Genomic DNA, 20,760 nt, shown 5'->3' on the forward strand with positions numbered 1-20,760 from the left:
TTTACGGAGTCAAAATCCCAGCGGATATGGACGTCGGGCCTCGCACTGTTATTGCTGACGGTTGACTGCCTGATCGGAAATCGACCTTGGTGTTTTCCTACTTCACATATACATTAATATGGCCCTGGAGCTTCTCTGTCTCTCTCTCTGTCCGTGCTTTAGATCGTGATTACGCCTACTTACTTTTACCAGCACACAACAATTTTGCAAACAATCCAAAACTGGCCAATTCCAACATGGACACAGCACTAGATTTATCAGACGCCTCGAAGGCTTTAGATCTGGATAATATTCGTTTTCAGCTAATGTAAGTGCGATGAAGGTCCTGCATGCTATGGGACATGATCTGATTGAGGTGTCTGCAGCCGACTCGAAGATACAATCACCTTTCATCTAATCGAAAGAGTCCAATTTCCCCTCAATGCCACCATCTACGATCCCATTGCTCTTCCGGTGCCTACAACGAACCTAGCATTGCCTCCGGTCATTTCGCTGATGGACTACCTTCTATCCGAAACCGAGCGTCTCCATTCTACGATTCGTCGATATGATGCGCCCGACGAGTATGCCTTTTTCCCTGAAGTCCTTCAGCGGCCCATGCTCCAATCCATCAAGTACCCCAAGATCCTTCATGACAACGACGTAAATGTCAATCAGGTTATCAAGGAGAAGTATATAAAGGAGGTATTGCCAGAAGCCTGCCGCAAGTTCGAACGCGAAGACCGAGGTGAGACAAAGGAGAATTATGGTAGCGCCGCGACTTGTGACGTTGCATGTCTGCAAGCTCTGTCGCGAAGGATACACTTCGGCAAGTTCGTAGCCGAGAGCAAATTCCAGCAGGAAACGGAGAGATTTGTGAAACTCATCAAGGCCGAAGACCGTGAAGGCATCGACGCCGCCATCACTAATCAGAAGGTAGAGCAGCAGGTCCTCGAGCGACTTCGGCTAAAGGCGAAGACTTATGGCAAGGATCCCTCTGCAGCCACCAAAGGTGGAGCCTCAGCAGAAGAGAAGATCAATGTCGAGGCCGTGGTCAAGATGTATGCTCAGGTCGTAATACCTTTGACCAAGATTGTCGAAGTCGAGTACCTCATGCAAAGACTGAAAGGCACTCAATGGGACTAAGAGTAGTATTGCAATTGGTCGGACCGGATAGATTTTTGCATCAGTTCAATCCTATGGCTTCAGGTATTCGGCCACATCTTGGACAGCAGCCTTGAAGTTTTCTCCTGAGATCAATATGACGTGCCCTTGAGGCTTGATACCGAGCTCTTGGAAGACTCTTTTCGAATCCGAATGGCCTTCGTCTTGCTTGATCGAATAATCATACTGTCCGTGACAAATTGCATGGCGGTGCAGGACTTCGTCCTCCGGATGGAAGTACATGGTTTCAAAACCCCCCCCTGTAGCCTTCTTTTTCTTCTTGGGTCTATCGTCTTCAGCGTCTAGCTTGGAGGCGACCTCGGTGTAGGTCTTGGACAGGATGAGATAATGCGAGAAGTTGTAAGGTTCCTTGTCGTCTATCGCCCACTGAATCTCTTCTAACAACATAGTGTACATCGGGGGCACGACTTCGGAAGGCACGTTAATTAGGCGTTCAGTCAGAATCAGACCGACAGGTTGAATCGTTGCTTGTGACAGTATGTCGGCCAAAGGTGCAAGGTCAGGCTGAGATTTGGCTTTCGACTGCAAGTATTGGATGATCTTGCCAACAAAAGGTTTGTCCTAAACTAGTTAACAGCCCGCTCCCAGAGTCGCGGTGAATGGTCACTGACTTTGTGTTCTTGCAGATTGAGAACAGACAGAAAAGCATATGCATCCGTCTCATTGCCGTCCACTTTCACAGTTGATCCCAATGTTGGCTGCGACAAGATAAGATCGGTCAGTGCGGAGAGTTCGAACAGCTGAGCATCGACATCGAACAGCTGCTGGAGTAGGGTCTTGATTCCGTGGAAATCGACTTCTGGCTGCGGATCAAACCATTCGAAATCGACATTGAGTGTATCAAAATCCTGTGCTCCTAGTCAGCCATGATTGCGATGAACTGCCTAGAGTCTAGTCTACCTCCTCGTCACCGCTCGCGTCATCCACCATAGCATCCTTATCGACGATCTTGTCGCCGAGTTCCTTTCTTTTGCTCATCTCGAGATGTGTGCTTGGCCTGTGTTGTTTCTTTATCGAACACGTCTGTAGATCAACCAGCGCAGTCAATGAAATTGGTCCAGCAACTTTTTTGATCGGATGCGGGGAAGAGTACAGTACGATATTCTGTTCCCTGTTGGCGTCTCCACCAATGTCGAACCCCTCGCCCAATACGAATAAATCATTTTTTCTTTCCCGCGCTCAACTTCTCAATCCTTTCCTTTGGGCTCATTGAATTGATCTCCCAGTCACCATGGCTGCCAACGGCGAGACGACCGAAGATGCGGTCAATGTTCCCGCTAAAACCTTTGACACGGTCCTTGTCCTCGATTTTGGGTAGGCTCTCTAGATGCTTTTCTTTGCGCCGTCATGACTCACAAACCATTCAAGATCGCAATACTCCCACCTTATCACGCGTCGCCTGCGCGAATTGAATATCTACTCGGAGATGCTGCCATGTACACAGAAGATCTCAGAATTGCATTTCACGCCAAAGGGCATCATTTTGTCGGGCGGCCCTTATTCAGTCTACGAGGATGGTGCACCACATGTTGATCCGGCGGCGTTTGACCTCGGCGTGCCCATCCTAGGAATATGTTATGGTCTCCAGGAACTGGCATGGCATCACGGCAAGAATGTTCTGGCCGGCGAAAAGAGGGAATACGGTCATGCATTCCTCAAAATTGAGAGACATTCGGGCAAGGAAGAACACATCGACCGCCTCTTCGAGGGTATCGAGGATGATATCGAGGTGTGGATGAGCCACGGCGATAAACTGTCTAAACTGCCTGATGGATTCCACCCTATTGCGACAACAGCCAACTCCCCTTTCGCAGGCATCGCCAGCACTGACAAACCATACTTCGGTATTCAATTCCATCCCGAAGTCACACATACGCCCCGTGGTACTCAGATTCTGAGCAACTTTGCTGTCAACATCTGCAAAGCTCGGCAAGACTGGACGATGGAGAAGTTCGTTGATAAAGAAATCGAGCGCATCCGAGCACTTGTTGGTCCCAAAGGTCAAGTCATCGGCGCTGTTTCAGGCGGTGTCGATTCTACTGTTGCTGCCAAGCTCATGCAGGAAGCTATTGGAGACCGTTTTCATGCCGTCCTGGTTGACAATGGTGTTCTGAGGCTTGACGAAGCCAAGACTGTCAAGGAGACGCTTACCAAACATCTTGGTATCAATCTCACGGTAGTTGACGCAAGCGACCTCTTCCTGGGAAAACTCAAAGGAGTCTCCGACCCCGAGAAGAAGCGCAAGATAATTGGCAATACTTTTATCGAGATCTTTCAGGACAAAGCCAAGGCTATTGCTGAAGCTGCAGCTAACTCTCCAAAAGCTGGAGATATCGAGTGGCTACTCCAAGGTACATTGTACCCAGATGTGATTGAGAGTATTTCGTTCAAGGGTCCATCCGCTACGATCAAGACACACCACAACGTAGGTGGTCTCTTAGAGGGTATGCACCTTAAGCTCATCGAGCCTTTGAGAGAACTATTCAAGGACGAAGTCAGAGCACTGGGCACGAATCTCGGCATCCCAGAGCATCTGGTCTGGAGACATCCTTTCCCTGGACCAGGTCTTGCCATTCGTATTCTGGGCGAAGTCAATGAAGAACAACTCAAGATCGCTCGTCATGCCGACAAGATCTTCATTGATGAGATTGTCGCGGCCGGCCTTTATAGAAAAATTTCTCAGGCTTTCGCAGCACTTCTTCCAGTCAAAGCGGTAGGAGTCATGGGAGACAAGAGAGTGCACGCTCAGGTTATTGCTCTTCGTGCTGTCGAGACCACGGATTTCATGACAGCCGACTGGTTTCCATTTGATGGAGATTTCCTGAAGAGAGTAAGCAGGAGAATTGTTAATGAAGTTGACGGTGTTTGCCGTGTTGTGTACGATGTCACCAGCAAACCTCCTGGAACAATTGAGATGGAATAGACAAACATATTGGGTTGGTCTCGAGTAGAGTGAACTAGATACAGGCGTCAGGTAAAGGAGAAATGTTGGAGTGCGTTCTGAGTGATTAAGATACCACAGGTTATAGAAGCTACCCATTCCTGCAAGGGAACAATGGTTTTGGGTTAGTATTTCTCGCAAATTCTCATACATTCTTGTGACGATGCTGCTGATGTCTTGACGCTCCTTCAGAAATGTTGGGCAGAAGAGAGCTGTACGGGTATCATTCTCGGCCCACCAGAGATCCCTTGATAACTGAATGAGTATCAAAGGTAGGAGTTTCTTGAGGCAGCCATGAAAAACGCTCTACATCCTCGGTGTAGAATTTGTTGCAGGGAAGACTGGTCTTGGCATCACTCTATACACTCGCTGTTCAGAACAAGCAGTTTTCATACTCTTGCCATACCCATTGCCATCTACCAGAATATGCGACATTCATGTCGACCCCATCTCTTCTTGAATACGCGCGATTTCATGGTCTTGCAATCGACCACGGTCAAAAGGATCCTTTCGCATATCTCGATGCTCTCGAACCTGAATGCGATCTTGTGGAAGTTGATGCTGCCTTGTCTGATCCTACGTTTCCTTCCTACAAAGCATCTATTCACGAGCCGAAACTGCAGCTGGGTCGAGATGCCAGTCAGATTCTCTCCGAAAGCATCAAAGATCCGTGTCCAGATATATCAGGCCAGTACCTATTTCCCAGGTTTCACAGGTTGAAAAGCCTCAAGCTTGAAGAGCCTTTGTTGTCTACTGACCACGCATTTGACGTCTGGAACTTCAAGCGAAGCGCCGCCGCTGGTCTTGGGTTGAAAAGCCTTCTTGTCCAGGCTGAAACGTCTGGTATTGCAGGCAGAGACCAAGCCGCAGAAGAATGGGATAATGCTCTCTTTGGGAGGAGCTACGAAAGATTCTCCGATCAGGTGAGACACGAGAGGCTACATGTTTCTAGAGAGGCTTTGTCTCGTATATCCAAGAACTGCAGAGATGAAGGGAATGGAATGGACAAGTACCGTGTTCTGATGGAGGGACTGGATTGGAAGACAGTCAGTTGTACGGTCTTTGCCCATTTCGAACTAACCAGAACCAGGACACAAGACAAGCCGAATCCTACCCGCTCATGCACTCAAGCCTGCTTCCTAGTCCGAGCCCGCCATTATTGCCCAAACACAACAGCCGTCTAGAGGATACGGATGAACTTGACATTGGCAAACCCCAGCTCGAGGTCGATGAATATTTAGATACGGATGCTGCTACTATAGTGAGCGCCGAACATCATGCAATTTCGCAGATTGAGGAGCTGCCCATCGATACTTCTCCGAAGATGCAAGAACAGTCGGGAGATAGTGCAACACTATTGAAGGTGGGAATAAGGGCCCCTAGAAATGTCAGCCAAGATAGTGTCGACAATACACGAGTCATCAGGCCGCAGCCCTTTGACATTTCCAGCCCAGCCTTATCCGTACTTTTGAAGCTTCGAACTCAGGCACAGTCTCTAAAAGCATGCATTCCGGACTTACAGCCGACCCGATATCAATTAGCAGGAACGTGTACAATGCAGGGTGATATCTTGGAGGACCTCTTCAGCAAATCTCAGCTCCACACTCTTTTTGCCACAACACTCGAAGAGAACAATCTTTCGAATTGGCACCAATTTGACACTGCCGAATTTCAGGACATCCTAAGAGAATCCATCAACGATGCCGGACGTCTTCCAGAAATCATGGCTTCTTCACCAAATATCATGCCGAGCGAGAAAATGCTTTGGAAACGACCTGGTCTGGTGCTCCTAGACTCTGAAGACTTTAGCGACGTGCAGATGGACATTGACAACGACCTACGTCAGGATGTTTCAGCGGAGCCCCTGGCCCAGGTCCCGCAGAAGAGATGTGCCCCTGATGCCAAACTTGATATCCAATCATCTAGGAAGAAACAGCTGTCGGATTCAGGAAAAATTCCAACGATGCCACCACGTGGCTCTTTTCAGCCAAATCGAGGCCGTCTAAAAGAATTGATAGCCTCTCAACTCCGCAGTCCGGTGTCAAATGTGTCTGTGGTAGCTCAGAAGGAATCCAAGCCCCACGGGACCAGTCGCTTTTCCGCGGCGAAGTCACTGAGCACGTTTCTGGATCTTCGTGGTAGTAAGTTCAAGAGAGCGATCTTCTCTGAGAACGCCAATCAGCAGCAGCTATCGGATGACCCGATACAAAGTACACCGTCAGAGGGCTCGGACATTATCAGGATATCTCCACACAACGATACTAAAGTCGCCTCGCAGCGGCAAGTTCAGATGATTTTAACGCCATTAGCTATGGCCAGCATGACGAATATGTGCCTGAAAAATGATATACTTGCTTTGGAGAAATTTGACCCCCCAAAGTCCATTGTTATCAATACAGAAATGCTTCGGAAAGATCGATGCCTCATGGCCTCTCTCGAAACTAACGCAGAGGGCTCATTATCCATGATTTACCGAGACATGGACTCGCCAGATATCATCTTAAATCCTCGCTCGTGCCTCATCTTTACTAATTTACAATCTTTGAACCAGAGAAAACTGCCCGGTCAATACGGCTCAGCAGGAGAAGGGCTAGTACAGAGTACAGTCTCACGATTGGCACCAGAGTACGAAATAATATTTGTCCTTGTTGTGGTACCCGATCCTGGTGGATGTGTCTCTACGAATATCCAAGATATCATGGCCATTTTCGCTGAATTTTGTGTGAGTAAGAGTGACAGGCACACAGAGGCTCGCCCAATCTGGATCTCAACCAACATGGGTTCGAGCACCATGAGCGATAACCTTCAAAGCTGGGTCTGGACACTGATCCATCAGTACGGATTGCCTATACCTCAGCCGAGTCAGCTCAGTGCCGTCATCCCCGATAACTTATCATTGATTCACGATGAAACGATCGGGGAAAATTTTCTTCGAAAAGCTGGCCTCAATCCGATGGCAGCTCAAGTGGCACTTCACGTATTGAAGAGACAAAAGGCCACGTTCGGACAGGTCTCGGAGAGCGTTGGCTTGAAGGAACTTGCTCACCTCGAAACCGAAGGACGAATGAACTGGCTTCGGGATGTGCTGGGTTCCAAGATGGTGACGAAAATGAATCTAGCCTTTGAGACTCAGTGACACAAAACTTACGTGAGAGGAGCTATAACATCCTCCTAGAAATCGACTCCACTACGCAGAACATGGAGGATTAGAAGGCTCTGTCTCCGGGTAAACAGCATCAAAATCAATACGGAAAACCCTCTTACCAATGGTGATGTGTAAATACATATTCTGTTGCTAGAGTCCAAAGCCCCACCAATTTCTTGAAGTGTTCTAAGAACTTCACCGTCCAGACCCTATCACCAGGAATCAATCGAGCACTTCATGTACCAAGTCGAAGACAATCACTGCATTTCACCTGACTATTCTTGTCAGTCTTGTCCGATCGTAACTCAGCCATTACTTTTCCCCTGTGGGTACGGCTCCATGTTATGTTTCCCGTATCCGTCCCATGAGATGACTTCCAACACGGAAAATGTGCCCACGAGCGGGGTCGAGCTGCTGCTTTGTCCTGCACGATATGGGTGAGATGGATAACGAGATGTTATATATTGCGCCTCTCCATGATGTGTGAATTCAATCAATGGCCTTAAATACTGCCCTGTCTGCAACTCTTCGACTGGGGGATACACCGCAAGCACTTAAACTTTACACTCCCTTTTTCAAGACCATCCAGAATCCAGGCGCAGCATATCAAGATGTCAAGCATCGAAGCTGACCCTATGTCACCTCTGCGTACCCCCGTGGTGCACATAACCACCCACAACGCTTCCGGAAAGGCCATCATTCACAGTTCGAACGACAAACCTCTAGCCCCATATTCAGGCATGCGAGTCAGCCACAAGCTGGTCTACACGTCAAACGGACTGCCCATGGATTTGAACGACGAAGTAGATGTCAAAGCGCACAAGGAAATCGAGGAATCAAGCAACCTAAACATTGTCAAAAAGGGCGGGACGGTATGCCGCGTCGTGGACTTTGCGCCGGGAAACAAGTCGATGATGCACAGAACTCAGAGCCTGGACTTTGGGGTGGTTCTCAGCGGACAGATCGTCATGGAGTTGGACGATGGAAGTAAGACGCTTATGAAGGAAAGTGATGTTGCGGTGCAGAGAGCAACAATGCATACGTGGAAGAACCCCAGCGAGACGGAGTGGGCGAGACTCTTGTTCGTTCTTCAGGATTCGAAGCCTCTAGAAGTTGGAGGACAGCGACTCAAGGAGGATATCAGTGAAGGGCATGGTGTATTCCCAAGCAGTGGAAATGATGCATAGAGCATAATACAAGCAGCAATGATAGGGGGCTCTGGGTCGATAGATCACAACATGACATCCAGCTGACTCGTCACGATGTCCTTGTTGTCGCAGCTACCCACGCTCTCTTCTGAAGATACCAGAGAATTCCTAGAAGCAGCTTTTTGTGCTGAATATCGCATCATTTATGTAACGCTGAGTAAAGGAAATGCAGATTGCGATGAGGACGGACGTCGATGCCGTTCAAAGAGTCTGACGTACTGTGGCACAAGGGCCTCGATATGGAAGGTTGCGCGAATCTTCAACATCGACTCTATGCAATGCCTACAATGCCTACAACAACTACCTCCTTGCCTTCCTTCTATCCTTCTGTTGTCCTCTCATATACTCCCCTTATCTGCTACGTATCTCCTACCTGCACCGTCAGACCTTATCTCCATCACCGTGGCTCCTCCGTTCCGAGGTGTAACTCGGTCCCGTAACACCTTTTCCCTGCTGCGTTACCTCTTTCCCAACACCCATCGACGTGCGCGTGAGAGGTTCCTGGGCTTCCGACACGAATACATCCCTCGACTTAAGCTACGAGCACAGTCCCGTATTTACCAAGCCATCGTCCGTAGCCAGCGAAGGAAACAAGAGAAAAGAGCGGCAGGGAGAGGTCTTGTGCCCTTCATTCAGCGAAGGAAGAGCCGCATCTTGCGTGCATTGTATGGCAAACACCATGCTCGTACCAGAAGCTCGTCAAGTGCGAGATCAGCCGATCAGATGACCAGCTATGGCCAGCCTGGCGCGAGGGTGCCAGGCTCGAGGCGTGAGAAGGTGCGGGGGTACCTGAAGGCGGCGAACGAGTTGAGACAGATATACCAAGAGCAAATCACGCAGAAAATGCAGGGGAGTGAGACTGATGGGAGCATGCCTGGAGATTTCCCAGATGTGGATATCGTTAGAAGCGGTAACGAGGAGATGCTATTGTTCCCAAGTTACGCTACGAAACACCGGAAAAGTAGGATGAACCCGACAGATGCCGGCAGATATCCGCCAGGAACACACGAGTCAGTAGAGTCACCACACAGCACTGGAGATGCAGAGTATTGGAAGAGGGAATGGGAAAAGTACGAGGATGCCAACGCTGTTGTAGACGTCGATGTTCGGGGATGGATCTACTCTCCACAAGCTGGTCCCTTGAACAGAAAGAATCGTCTTCTCTTGGCCGTAGCCCGGCGTTTGAGTGGTGTTTATGCCCCTTTGACAGATCAAACATCGTCTCGGGCTTCCAGTCAAGGGCTGCCTGGCCAGGAAAGGCGTGAGGACAGCCCTTCTCGTTTTGAAGATGAAATTGCGGCCAGAGAAGCCGAGAATATTGCTCGTCACGGCGAGATCGAGGCTGATGCGGCTCAACGGGGAAGCTACAGTCAAGCGAGCGGAAACGGGGAACATGGTCAGGGCAGTCGAAATGGGTCTTTGACGCAACACAACAACCTCATTACAGAAACCTCGTCACATCAAGATCCCGGGCAGGATTCACTCAAAAAGCGCGAATCCTGGAACGAACCTGCAAACATGAACCGTGAAGAATTGGCGGCTGCTAACCAACTGCTGCTCACGAGATTAAAACCATTCATGACAACGCCTGTGGCCAACACTCCTATCACGGTATTCTTTTTCAACGACCAAAAGTCTGCGTCAAAGTCGGTGACGACAGATGAGTCTGGACATTTTAACCTGCGTGCGGCATTGGATTTCGTCCCTGCTCAGGTCAGAGTCCTGGCTTCGGACAAACTATCTGCCACCGAAGAAGTGATTGTGACAGAGAGTCAAGGTATCAGTCTGATCAGCGACATTGATGACACAGTCAAGCATTCAGCCATTGCCAGTGGTGCAAGGGAAATATTCAAAAACACATTCATTCGCGAACTGGGCGACCTGACTATCAAGGGCGTGAAGGAATGGTATGCTAAAATGGCGAGTATGGGGGTCAAGCTCCACTATGTGTCAAATTCTCCCTGGCAATTATATCCTCTGCTGCGAAGCTATTTTGCTCTGGCAGGCCTTCCAGCTGGCTCAATCCATCTTAAGCAGTACTCTGGAATGTTGCAGGGCATCTTTGAACCCGCTGCGGAGCGGAAGCGAGGCACGATCAATCGGCTGATGAATGATTTTCCCGATCGGAAGTTCGTCCTGGTTGGAGACAGTGGGGAAGCCGATCTCGAGGTTTACACTGATGTCGTCTTAGAATATCCGAAGCGGATTTTGGGCGTCTTCATCCGCGATGTGACAACGCCCCCCAACAAGGGGTTTTTTGATCAAGCCATTTCGAACACCACCCCAGACTCTATGATATCTTCTAACGATGGGAGCCGTCTTCCTCGGTCAAATCAGCTAAACGAAGATAATGAAGACAGACCTGCCTTGCCTACAAGACCCAAGCCGGAACACAAAGCTCATTCTATGCCACCACGGGAAGAGGACCTGATCGACTTTAGGGACGAGCCTGAGTCGGAAAGCAACAAGGCCAAAGGATCACACTCGGACGATCTCAAATTGTTGAATGAGAAGCCTGCCGCTCCAGCAAAACCAAACAAGCCGTCCAGCCTACGAAATTTTTCGACTACGTCAATGCAATCTACAAACCACGATAGATTATCGGCTTCGGATACCGAGGTCCATGAGACGGGCAAGAAAAAGCCACCACCGCCACCCAAACCTCGACGCGGAGGCGGTAGTGCTAGGTCGGAAAGCTCCAATATTGCACCTCTGCCACGAGCACCCTTCTCATCTCCTCGTCAAAACCAAAATTCGTCGCATCTCACATCTTCGAGCAAGGGGCCCGTTCCCACACCACCTATATCACGAACAAATACGTCTGCGAGTACGGTTTCTATTAGCCAGTCCTCTGTTCATGACGAAGGATATATAGCATCCGCTCGCAGACAAATTTCATCTGCGTACAATGCTCTCCCACCGATTCGCTCAGTGCCTCCTTCTCGGCCTGCTGATCAGACAGGCATCAGCAGTGACAGCAGACCGAATCCTCCTCTGCCTCCTCGAAGAGGTCTGTCTAGTTATCCTGCTGCTGCAGCTCGTTGGGCCACTGGCGCCACCGGCGGTGATCCTGCTGCGGGAGGGGACGGAGGTATGGTAGGTGGTACGTACGATAAAAAGCTTGAGATTTGGAAGAGGAGATGGGCAAGAGCTGAAGAGATTATGCATCAACGGGGAGTTTTACTTCGGACTTGGAGGGTGGGAAGCGATGTTATGGATGATTGTGTCAGACTGGTGAAGAAGGAAATGGAGAGAAGCGAAAGTACGAGTACAAGTACAAGCACTGGTAGCTGAAAGAGTGAAGTACCGAGGACCTAGTACCATTATATGAATTGACGACAGCGATGACTCTCAAGCGTTTTTCCGCTCTCTCTGTTTGGTATTGTTTGTCTTTATCCGTAGCTGATTTGGCGCACCTTTTTTCAAAAATAAAAACACTCTTTGAAATTGCAAAGATGGATATATGACTGAAGCACGTGTTGTATTACTTTGTATGTCTTTACGGAGTACCAAGCTCACTGTTTTGGTTTAGCCAGGAACAAGCGAAAGTCTTTGGGTGAGGACAAATCGTCATCTCTACTCTAACGAGTTGTTTTTTACGAGTTGACACACACAGAGGCATGATTATTATGACACCATTGGAGACATTTTCACCTCGTTACGGAGAGTTGCGAGTACGATTCGTTTCGTGTTGAGTTCCGTCAAGGATTTTTGACTCCGTTGTATGTGGATCATTCATGACTTCATCGTTTTTGCTCATCTTTCTTCTTTTTTGGCATTTTCCATGTCGTATTGTAGGGGTTTTTTCTTGTGATGTCATGTTCAATCCATTTCAACCCCCCCACAAGGGACAAATAAAGGTGACGACGTAGGGTAAGGAGTGCTCTGTATTTTCTTGTACTCTTCATCTTTCTTTTCTGGAATCTCACAGACAGGGAAAACTTGACCATCTGAACGAAAACATTTCTCTCGTTATTTTCCTTACTCTGTAATCACGGACAACGACGCAAGATCACCTTGAATCAGTCATTGTTTACAATGTCTGGAACGTCAAGTGTCGGCAATTCCAACGTCTACGAGGCGGGTGATCAACGTGTACCGCCAGACGGTGAAAAGCCAGAGTTTCAGTCAAACCCGTACGAAGAAGGTCAAAAGAACAGTCACCAGTCGAATGATTCTAGTAGGTTTTGAAACCTTTTGTTCCAACCATTTATTGCACACTTGATCTCTCCCCCCCTCTCCCCCCCCTTCGCCTTTCACATCACATGACCACAAAAAACGACACTGACCGGTTTTGTTGTTATCATAAGAGGACCAAAGGTCGATCGGAAACCGTCTGGCCGCCGCCGGACCACAGAATGATGATTCTTCTCGACACACCCTGAGTGCCGAAGACAAGGCCGGTCAGATCGACCCGACCTTACCGGCCCGGATGCACGGCAACGAACCTTCCAGGGGGGCCAAGATCGACAAGGAGATCGAGGACGAAGAGGCCGCGATCCTGGCCAAAAAGGACGCGGCCAAGGGAGGGTCGGGCAAAGGTGGTACGGGTGACGCCGCGGGAAAGAAGAATTGAAAGGAATCACCAAAAAAAAGAAGACTGTAAAAACACCAACACGGAGTGAAAAAAAAAGAATGAAGAATTGAAAAAAAGAAGTCCTGATCGTCTCACTCAATTTGCCTCGGCCCTCTTCAGCGGAGAACCCTTTTCGTGCCTCGTCTGTGATTTTCGCAATGACTTTTGGCATCGGGGTTGAAAATGACATCGATATTGTCACATGTCGAGGGGAGACGAGATGATGTGTGCATGGGGATACTCCACACGAGTAAAGGGCGTTTTCTTCAGACGGTTTCGATGGGAACGAGACGGAACCAAATCGGACATCTTCGCAGGTGGAAGCATAGTCTCGGCAGAACTTGTGGAAAAAACTCAAGAATATCTATCGAGGAGACAGAACAGGGACCTCTATGGCCATTAGTATTCTTTGATTTTCTATCTCCGTGGTCCAAGTCTCTCTCTTGTGTCTGTGTGTGTGATTTGTTCTTTTTTGACTGTTTTGTGATTCTTCATCGTGATTCTCATTATTCATACATTATCGACTCCCCGAAATGCTAACCCAATACTATCATTCCAATCGTTTGGTTGAAGCATTCCCAAGAGTCGTGGCTGTGGCTGTGGCTGTGGGTTGCGTCGTGCCGAGTGAGTGAGTAAATCTCCAAAAGCACACTACCGCCAAACCCTGTAGGACTCAAACCTTTTGCGTATTTCCTGTCCCACAACCCAGGGGGATCAAATCCAGTATCGCCTTTGTGTCATGATCATACAAGTACAGAAAAGAGTCTTCTTTGCTCCATGAGCAATGAGTATGAGCTGAGCAAGGGTGATTTGTGTGGCAAACAATTCACCCAGCAACATAACTAGCGAATTAGTTGCCGTCGCGGTCAAGTCGGGCCAATTCGTCACGAGCAGCGGCGACTTTGTCTGCAACATCGTACATGCTGCGTTGGACTTCACCAAAGACGTAGCGTAGCATTTGCATCTGGTGTTCCTTTTCGCTCATTACACTTCCGTCGCGGTCACCATAGGCCAGACGTTCGTTGACTTCGCGCTCCTTGCTGACAACTTTGCCCTCGAGACTTTTGGTAAACTGCTCGATTTGCTCAAGGAGTAGTTTTTGTTCCTTGATCCGGTCTTCCATGCCACTGACGCGAGTATTGAAGACATCAATGAGGCTCTTGGGTCCTTGGACTTCTTCTGTGTCGTCACTGGGGAGCTGGATGGTGTTACCTGCCGCATTGGTGCCACGGAAATTGCCACGAAGGGTCTGAGGATTGTTCCACCAACCACTGAGACCTGCACCGCTGTAGATGCCGCCTGCGCCGGATTGGCCGAAACTCTCATTGGAGGTGTGACTTGCTTGATATTGACGGGGCATCTTGAGTCGATCGACTGCACGGAAGACTGCCTTGGCTTCTTGTTCGTTCTCTTTAATGTCCCCCTCTTTTGCGGCCACAATGGCTTCGGCGTCATTGCCTAGACCGGTCTCAAGTTCTTCTAATTTTTGGGTGACAAAATCAACACCATTGGGGATGGTTTCACCCGCACCCATGACTAGGGGAATGAGATCGGAGACTTGTTGGGCTAGGGCGATCTGATTGTAGATCATGGTATCGACTGCCTCAATCTCACGCTGGAGGTCTGGCGTGAGTTGTTCGAATTTAGTGGTGGATCGCATATGAGCGAGATCAATTTGAGGTTGGGTGGATGCGCCTGCATTGGGGGTTGCAGAGGTGGCCGCGGCAGGTTGCGAAGCGGGTTGTCCGCTGCATAGTATTAGTTTCTGTCCAGCAGCGAGAAAGACAGTGGATGCTGTGCTAGCAATGCGCTTCCATATATTTTTATTTCCAAATACTTACAAGAGTGAGGTTCCAGAGTTGGCTGGTGCGTTGGTGCTCATGCCTAGATTAATTGTTGGCTTGGACGCAGAAGTTCCGAAGTTGAAAGCCATGTTTGCTGGTCCATTCAATTCCGGAGTAGGTTCTGGTTGGAAGTTGTTCAACGGAGGAACTGAAACTTGAGGATAGTCAACACAACTTGGAGGAGTCGGTGGAGGTCGAGGTCGTCTTGATTGAGGAATAAGACGCGGACGATCTTCAACTCTGGCGTACTTGGGCTTCCTCTTGACTGAGGGCTCAACCGAAACTTCAGGTTGTGTGACAGAACCTGGAGGGACTGAAGGCGGTGTTGGTGATTTTCCATGTCGAACACCAGGACGCGCTTCAGGTGCGGCGGAAATGACTTCATGACTGTCCGCATGGTTCACCGTAATTGATGGATGAGGAGTGCCAGGTCTCACAGGAATGTCTACGTTCGAGCATAGAGGCATCTGCTTGTTTCCCGTCTCTTGTTCTTTTCCTTGGTCTCTTCCTCGTTCTCTGACTTCTTTTCCGGAGTGCTCCTCAAGAAACTTCACAATTCGAGCGTTTGTCATCCTCTTGGGAGGGACACTCAGAGGGCCATCGGATTTGGAACTCATTGTCGTCCAGCCAAAGCTATTGGGGCACAATGTAGATTGCAGACACTTGACGACCCTAGGAGGAGAGGATGTTTCGACCAAAATGTGTTGCTACAACAGCAGGACAACTAAGTGAGGAAGTTTTTGATGACAAGGCAATCCTAAAGAGTTCCACGGAGAGGTTTTGGAGGAGTCTACAATGGTAAGAGCAGCGCCGTCATCATAAGAGATTCTTTGTGGCTAAACAATCTAGGACTGCGGATGGCACAAGCCTCGTCGCAAGTCTGGCAGACAACTCTATACATACCTTTGTCGTGTAGGCTGTTACGCTTGGCTTCCTTGAGGCATAGCTAACAAAAGCTAGACCTCCTGATCTGCTGGATGAGGACCAACAGCCGCACCATTTGTCTCCCTACTGTATCATCCCATCTAAGGAGCCGGTAAACGCGATTGCTGCATATCCATTCTTTGACCTTTCGAATCCTTCTACGACTTTGATTCTATCATCTATGAGAGACCATCCCATTCGCCTGAACTCAGCCATCTCAGGACATTTGGGTGCTTCCTACCCTCTGGTCAATCCTATGACGGAGGCATATATCTGCCCAAATTCGCTGCTTTTTACACCCCAGGGTGACCGCTTCATTGCCGGCTCGGACTCACTACTCTCGCTCTGCGACCTGTCTCGCCCTGGTCAAGAACCGATCTCATCTATACAGACTGGTCCCAAACGGAAGACCAGCGACTATAACGCAACTACGAACATGCGAGGGCTTGTATCAACGTTGGCTGTGGACTCATCATCAGGTCTGTTGGCTGCTGGAACGTTTGGACGTCAAATTGGCTTGTATGCTTCAATGGGCCAGGGCGAATGCGTTGGAGTATTCTCAGTCAAGGACACAGCAGCTGATGACCAGATTGGTGGTAGTGGTATTACACAAGTAGCTTGGAGTCGGGATGGAAGGTATTTGTATATTTCCGAGAGAAAAAGCGATGGGGTCATCATCTATGACATTCGCAACACTGGACAGTTGTTATCATGGCTTGTTGGTCGGAATGCTCAGACCAACCAGCGGCTCTCAATCAACCTGACCAGTACAGACGAAGAAGGTGGCCATGAGATTTGGGGTGGAGGAGTGGACGGAGAAGTTAGAGTATGGAAAGATTGCCATCACCAAGAAGGGCCAATTCAACCAGCTTTTTCCTTCAAAGCACATAATGGTAAAGAAGTTCACGCCCCATTCAACTTTTGATCGCTGACTCGGCGTGTAGATGCAATTTCAGGAACCGCGGTACACAGCAGAGGTGGCGTTCTGGCTACAGCTTCTGGCCAGCGTCGCTTCGGTGCGGGCCTGGATGAAGGAGAGCTTGCTGGTGGAGTGATTGATAGTACAATAAAGATCTGGTCACTGTAACGGACTACTCGAACACTCGGCAGTTATAATCATTGCTCTACCATGACTATCATGCCGCTATCGGTCCTCAGGTAACCTCGCAATTTCTTACTGCCACTGTGTAGAACAATTTTCCTGTGTTCGTCTCCCACTTCTTTCGTTCGTTCGCTTGTTGGGGTAAATTACAAGATGGACCAGGCATCCCGATGTTCCTCAGCCTTGCATGAGTGGAGTTTTACAAGTTCGGAGATGATTTCCCTTAGCGTCTGGGCGCCCGCATATTCTGGTGGGCTTTATCCAGACCTCGTTCATCGTCACTGCCTTCATCAACTATCGAGACACTCAAACAATATGATTGTGAATGAAATCGACTCATATAATGGTCAATAAAATGTGACTTTTGCTCCCGTTGATGGACCTCCTGGTAAGCCTCCGACGACCACCACAAGTATCGCCTCCGCTGCAAGAGCAAGAACACAACGGCGCCTTTTTGATCCTTCCTTTGTCGAACCATCAGAGACGATTTGGGCAAACGCCGCCCTGGTATTTTCTGCCTGATTGATAAGGTCTCGGGCCTGCTGCAGATTTTGGTGTTCTCTAAACTCCCTTTTACCTTCGCCACAGATAGACCGCGTACAGACATTGGTAGCTGACCTTTGGGTACATCTGCATCTTCAATCGTTCATCGCAGCAGTTACTAACAGGGTAGAGAGGCAGAACAATTGTTTCTTTCACGGATCGGCTTCTTCTCTTCACAATGGAGTCCACCTCGACTCTTCACACTCGTCCCTATACCAGCTGTGTTTCTGCTGAGTTGTTAATTAGTCGATTCTCCCAGCTCCCCCAGGTCTCACTCAGGATGTGAGCTTGAGCCTTTTCTTGTTCAGAAGATCGTCACTTTACCTATTGTTTTCATTATTGCTCTTTGTTTCTGTTGGCCGAGCAATGTCTGATACAATCGCATCCTTTGTTACAACAATGTAAAGCAACTAGTCAAGTCCTCGAGGTTGTTGGTGGGAAGCCTCGAGGCCCCAGGCACAACAACCGGGGAAGGGGCAGCAATTTCAATTCGCTCCAACTTAAGAATCTGTGGTCACTCAAAGCATGCCGACTTCAATACTCAAGCCGAAGTTATGTCATTGGTCGCTGGGAGCAATGAAAGCATCAATCCCATTCATATTGGCGGCACTGCCGCAAGGGCCAGAAAACAAGATCGAGACCCGCACAAGTCAAATACAAGACAGGAATACATCCTCATCGCACTCGATCTCGGCAGGTTAAGTCAACATGAGTCGGCGGCAAACGAAGCCAACAGTCCGTCCATGTGAGCGAGCATCGGCGCCATATCGGCTGATCACTGTGTATGAGGGTTTCTCTTCGGGTGACATGGATGAAACAGACGAGTCTCAAAACAATACTATTACCGTCAGTGCCCTCCCCATACCAGCACTTCCCGTTAAGGCGATTTCTGCCGACAATTTACTTCACATATACCTATTCACTGCCTTGAATACTAACGCGTTATTCTGCCGGACTAGCGTGACTCGGATTCACTGTCGAGGCGGTACTAAATGCTGCCACCCTCCCTTTGTCTGTCACTAAAATGGATTTAAATCATTCGAGTCTGCACCTTTAACAATTTCAAGTTCAGTCAATATCGGGCATTCCTCCACAACCAGCAAACGCATACTCCCTCACAGACGGAATCACAGCATGGCAGCTAATCATCATCAGCTGGCTGAGCAGCGAGCTCGCCTGATCCACGAACAAGTCCAAGCGGTTCCAGTGGACCAGCGAGGCCTTTCACCTTTCGCCAACATAGACCCTGACACACTACCAACCTCGCAAGATCTGTCATCTGGTATTGTACCTGCTGACACACAAACATTGTTCCCAGATGCTTTGACCGCGGACAAGTATCACGATGTGATGCTTCAAGCAAAAGCAGGACCAGTTGACAGTAGCATCCCACCAACCCTCGATATGAGAAAGGCGCACGTCAGAGTCCTCTTCATGGCTTTCAAATGTGTCCCTACCGACCGACAAAACCATGATTCGGACGCCGATGAAGACGTTGAACAAATTAGGAAGCGTGATGTTTCCGATGCCTTCAAGACCCAAAGTCATGACAATCACATGGTAGAAGCACTTTGCTGGAAGATCCTTGACGCTTGCATCCGCCGCTCTAGGAAAGAGCAAAACCTTGTTGAAGGTTACCTGGGAGAAGCGGGCAAATCACATGGCAAGCGGCACAGCTGGACCTTCAAGGAGCGCTTTGACAAAATCGTGAATACCATGGCCAGATCCAAGTCGGTCTGCAAGCACCTCTTCGATACACCCTACATGCTGAGGATCGTTGATGATCCAGTTACCAGCTACAAGAGAGTCGTCTCGAACAAGAGACTCAATCAGCAGAAGGGACAGCTGATGAAGAGAGGCAAGGAGGCTGTTGAAGAGGACAAGAGATCCAACAAGCGCCGAAAGATCGAGCCTGCGATGGAGAGACATGCCGATGGCAGCAGAGCGCAGGCAAGTCCTGTTGATTCAAATACCAGGTCCCACCGCCGAACTTTGGTCCCTATAGCTCCCAGCACCCGAGTTCCAGGTTCTGGCAATCGTCAGGATTTGGCCAGTCTCCAGACCCTTGCAATGAACAGCTCGGAATTGAATGATCGACAACCGCCTGGAGAAATGACTGCAGAACACTACGCCAACGTCAACTCCACGAACCTCTTCGGACGACCGGGAATTGGCTCATACATGAATACGGGCACTCGTGGTATGCAGCCGCGTTATCACACCCCAAGAACCCCGCAAATGTTCCCGGAAATGGGCTACTTGTCAGCAGTCGGGCCCTCTCCTTGCTCTGGCGAGGCTACCGAAATGTTTCCAGTGTTTTCGGGACCTGGCTCTCGGTCAACTTACTCATCTGGAGACACTGCTTCCGACCATGACGAGCAGCAGTTTTGGGGCGTAGGAGCTGGTGCCGAGAACACCCTCACCGACAACTTTGGAGGTCATACCCCGAATATGATGGGCAACCATGAACTGATTGGGTACGGAGATGCAGGATTGCACAAGCAAGGTGATTGGGAAATGCCAACTGGCTCAGCGCACATGACAATGGGCCCACCGATGGCTCCGTACAATTCGCCGCTCCTGCCTTCTGACGAAATGTCAGCTGTATTCACTCGAGATTTCGCTCCAGATCATGACACCATTGTGAATGAGCCATTTGTTGACGATGACAACGAAGAAGAAGACGCAGATGCAGAGTACGATTGAGAAGGATTTTTTGAGTCTGAAATCTTTGACAGACGAAGCGTCTGCAAACAGTCTTTTTCCACGAATGCTACAACGACCAGGACAGGACTGCATTGACCAAGCAGTCGTGGGCAAACGAGACGACGATTGAGATACCCCAACCTGAAACGACCATTGAATGATTGAGTGCTTTCCCCTTTTTTCCCTTGCTGTCACACAGGTGATGCACAGTCAGGAATACATTGAACGGCCATATTTGAAAACGTCAAGATTTCATCATTTCCCCCCTTTTTTTTGCAACACGGCCACGAGTGTTATTGGATGGAGAACTGATAGGATACCAACGAGAATTGGAAAAAAAAAGTTGTGGGTAGTGCCCAAATGGAGACATTCCAGGCCTAAAGCTATCCTTGTAATTTTTTCTTGACGGATTGAGAGCGAGAGAAGCAGAGAGCAGAGAGCAAAGGGCCGTGCTGGATGCAAAAGGGGACAAGTGCTCAAAGGTATAGATAGAAGGTCAACCCGGCATCGAAGCAGGTTCTGTGATGTTGTGATATATGGTTCCCTGTCGGTGTGCTTTGCTGCTTCTAGCAAGGAATCACAGATGTGCTTCAATCGATGAATTGAT

The 20,760-nt window shown here is 49.1% G+C and overlaps 9 protein-coding genes across 11 annotated transcripts; 7 read left to right on the forward strand and 2 right to left on the reverse strand.

The window, feature by feature from the left end:
* The first annotated feature begins 26 nt into the window (after positions 1 to 26).
* On the forward strand, positions 27 to 1,278 carry PV06_01882. Of its 2 annotated transcripts, XM_016402516.1 has the most exons (3): positions 27 to 137; positions 193 to 307; positions 366 to 1,278. In XM_016402516.1, the coding sequence occupies exons 1-3, from the start codon at positions 119 to 121 to the stop codon at positions 1,123 to 1,125; spliced, it is 894 nt and encodes a 297-aa protein (XP_016266413.1). In that variant the 5' UTR covers positions 27 to 118; the 3' UTR covers positions 1,126 to 1,278. The 2 variants fall into 2 exon arrangements, with proteins under 2 accessions (XP_016266413.1, XP_016266414.1); XM_016402517.1 differs by having other exon boundaries at positions 27 to 307.
* Positions 952 to 2,190, reverse strand: PV06_01883 (uncharacterized protein). Its single transcript, XM_016402518.1, has 3 exons — positions 2,065 to 2,190; positions 1,776 to 2,012; positions 952 to 1,725 (listed from the first exon to the last, which is right to left on the reverse strand). The coding sequence occupies exons 1-3, from the start codon at positions 2,140 to 2,142 to the stop codon at positions 1,177 to 1,179; spliced, it is 864 nt and encodes a 287-aa protein (XP_016266415.1). The 5' UTR covers positions 2,143 to 2,190; the 3' UTR covers positions 952 to 1,176.
* Positions 2,191 to 2,372: 182 nt separating this feature from the next.
* On the forward strand, positions 2,373 to 4,270 carry PV06_01884 (GMP synthase [glutamine-hydrolyzing]). The gene is made up of 2 exons (XM_016402519.1): positions 2,373 to 2,478; positions 2,533 to 4,270. Exons 1-2 carry the CDS (start codon positions 2,396 to 2,398, stop codon positions 4,085 to 4,087), a joined length of 1,638 nt encoding a protein of 545 aa, XP_016266416.1. The 5' UTR covers positions 2,373 to 2,395; the 3' UTR covers positions 4,088 to 4,270.
* A 272-nt stretch (positions 4,271 to 4,542) lies between these two features.
* On the forward strand, positions 4,543 to 7,241 carry PV06_01885 (uncharacterized protein; the record flags this gene model as incomplete). The annotated part of the gene is made up of 2 exons (XM_016402520.1): positions 4,543 to 5,151; positions 5,196 to 7,241. 2 exons carry the CDS (start codon positions 4,543 to 4,545, stop codon positions 7,239 to 7,241), a joined length of 2,655 nt encoding a protein of 884 aa, XP_016266417.1.
* Positions 7,242 to 8,512: 1,271 nt separating this feature from the next.
* PV06_01886 (uncharacterized protein) lies at positions 8,513 to 11,823 on the forward strand (the record flags this gene model as incomplete). The annotated part of the gene is made up of 1 exon (XM_016402521.1): positions 8,513 to 11,823. One exon carries the CDS (start codon positions 8,513 to 8,515, stop codon positions 11,750 to 11,752), a length of 3,240 nt encoding a protein of 1,079 aa, XP_016266418.1. The 3' UTR covers positions 11,753 to 11,823.
* Positions 11,824 to 12,255: 432 nt separating this feature from the next.
* On the forward strand, positions 12,256 to 13,569 carry PV06_01887 (uncharacterized protein). Its single transcript, XM_016402522.1, has 2 exons — positions 12,256 to 12,638; positions 12,769 to 13,569. Exons 1-2 carry the CDS (start codon positions 12,497 to 12,499, stop codon positions 13,032 to 13,034), a joined length of 408 nt encoding a protein of 135 aa, XP_016266419.1. The 5' UTR covers positions 12,256 to 12,496; the 3' UTR covers positions 13,035 to 13,569.
* PV06_01888 (uncharacterized protein) lies at positions 13,432 to 15,495 on the reverse strand (the record flags this gene model as incomplete). The annotated part of the gene is made up of 2 exons (XM_016402523.1): positions 13,432 to 14,782; positions 14,876 to 15,495. The coding sequence occupies 2 exons, from the start codon at positions 15,493 to 15,495 to the stop codon at positions 13,885 to 13,887; spliced, it is 1,518 nt and encodes a 505-aa protein (XP_016266420.1). The 3' UTR covers positions 13,432 to 13,884.
* On the forward strand, positions 15,417 to 16,970 carry PV06_01889. Of its 2 annotated transcripts, XM_016402524.1 has the most exons (4): positions 15,417 to 15,676; positions 15,728 to 15,790; positions 15,839 to 16,695; positions 16,747 to 16,970. In XM_016402524.1, the coding sequence occupies exons 1-4, from the start codon at positions 15,564 to 15,566 to the stop codon at positions 16,887 to 16,889; spliced, it is 1,176 nt and encodes a 391-aa protein (XP_016266421.1). In that variant the 5' UTR covers positions 15,417 to 15,563; the 3' UTR covers positions 16,890 to 16,970. The 2 variants fall into 2 exon arrangements, with proteins under 2 accessions (XP_016266421.1, XP_016266422.1); XM_016402525.1 differs by having other exon boundaries at positions 15,728 to 16,695.
* Positions 16,971 to 18,152: 1,182 nt separating this feature from the next.
* On the forward strand, positions 18,153 to 20,697 carry PV06_01890 (uncharacterized protein). The gene is made up of 2 exons (XM_016402526.1): positions 18,153 to 18,293; positions 18,407 to 20,697. The coding sequence occupies exon 2, from the start codon at positions 18,582 to 18,584 to the stop codon at positions 20,151 to 20,153; it is 1,572 nt and encodes a 523-aa protein (XP_016266423.1). The 5' UTR covers positions 18,153 to 18,293; positions 18,407 to 18,581; the 3' UTR covers positions 20,154 to 20,697.
* Positions 20,698 to 20,760: the final 63 nt, after the last annotated feature.

The sequence above is a fragment of the Exophiala oligosperma genome, assembly GCF_000835515.1.
Source record: "Exophiala oligosperma strain CBS 72588 unplaced genomic scaffold supercont1.2, whole genome shotgun sequence".
Lineage (NCBI taxonomy): Eukaryota > Fungi > Ascomycota > Eurotiomycetes > Chaetothyriales > Herpotrichiellaceae > Exophiala > Exophiala oligosperma.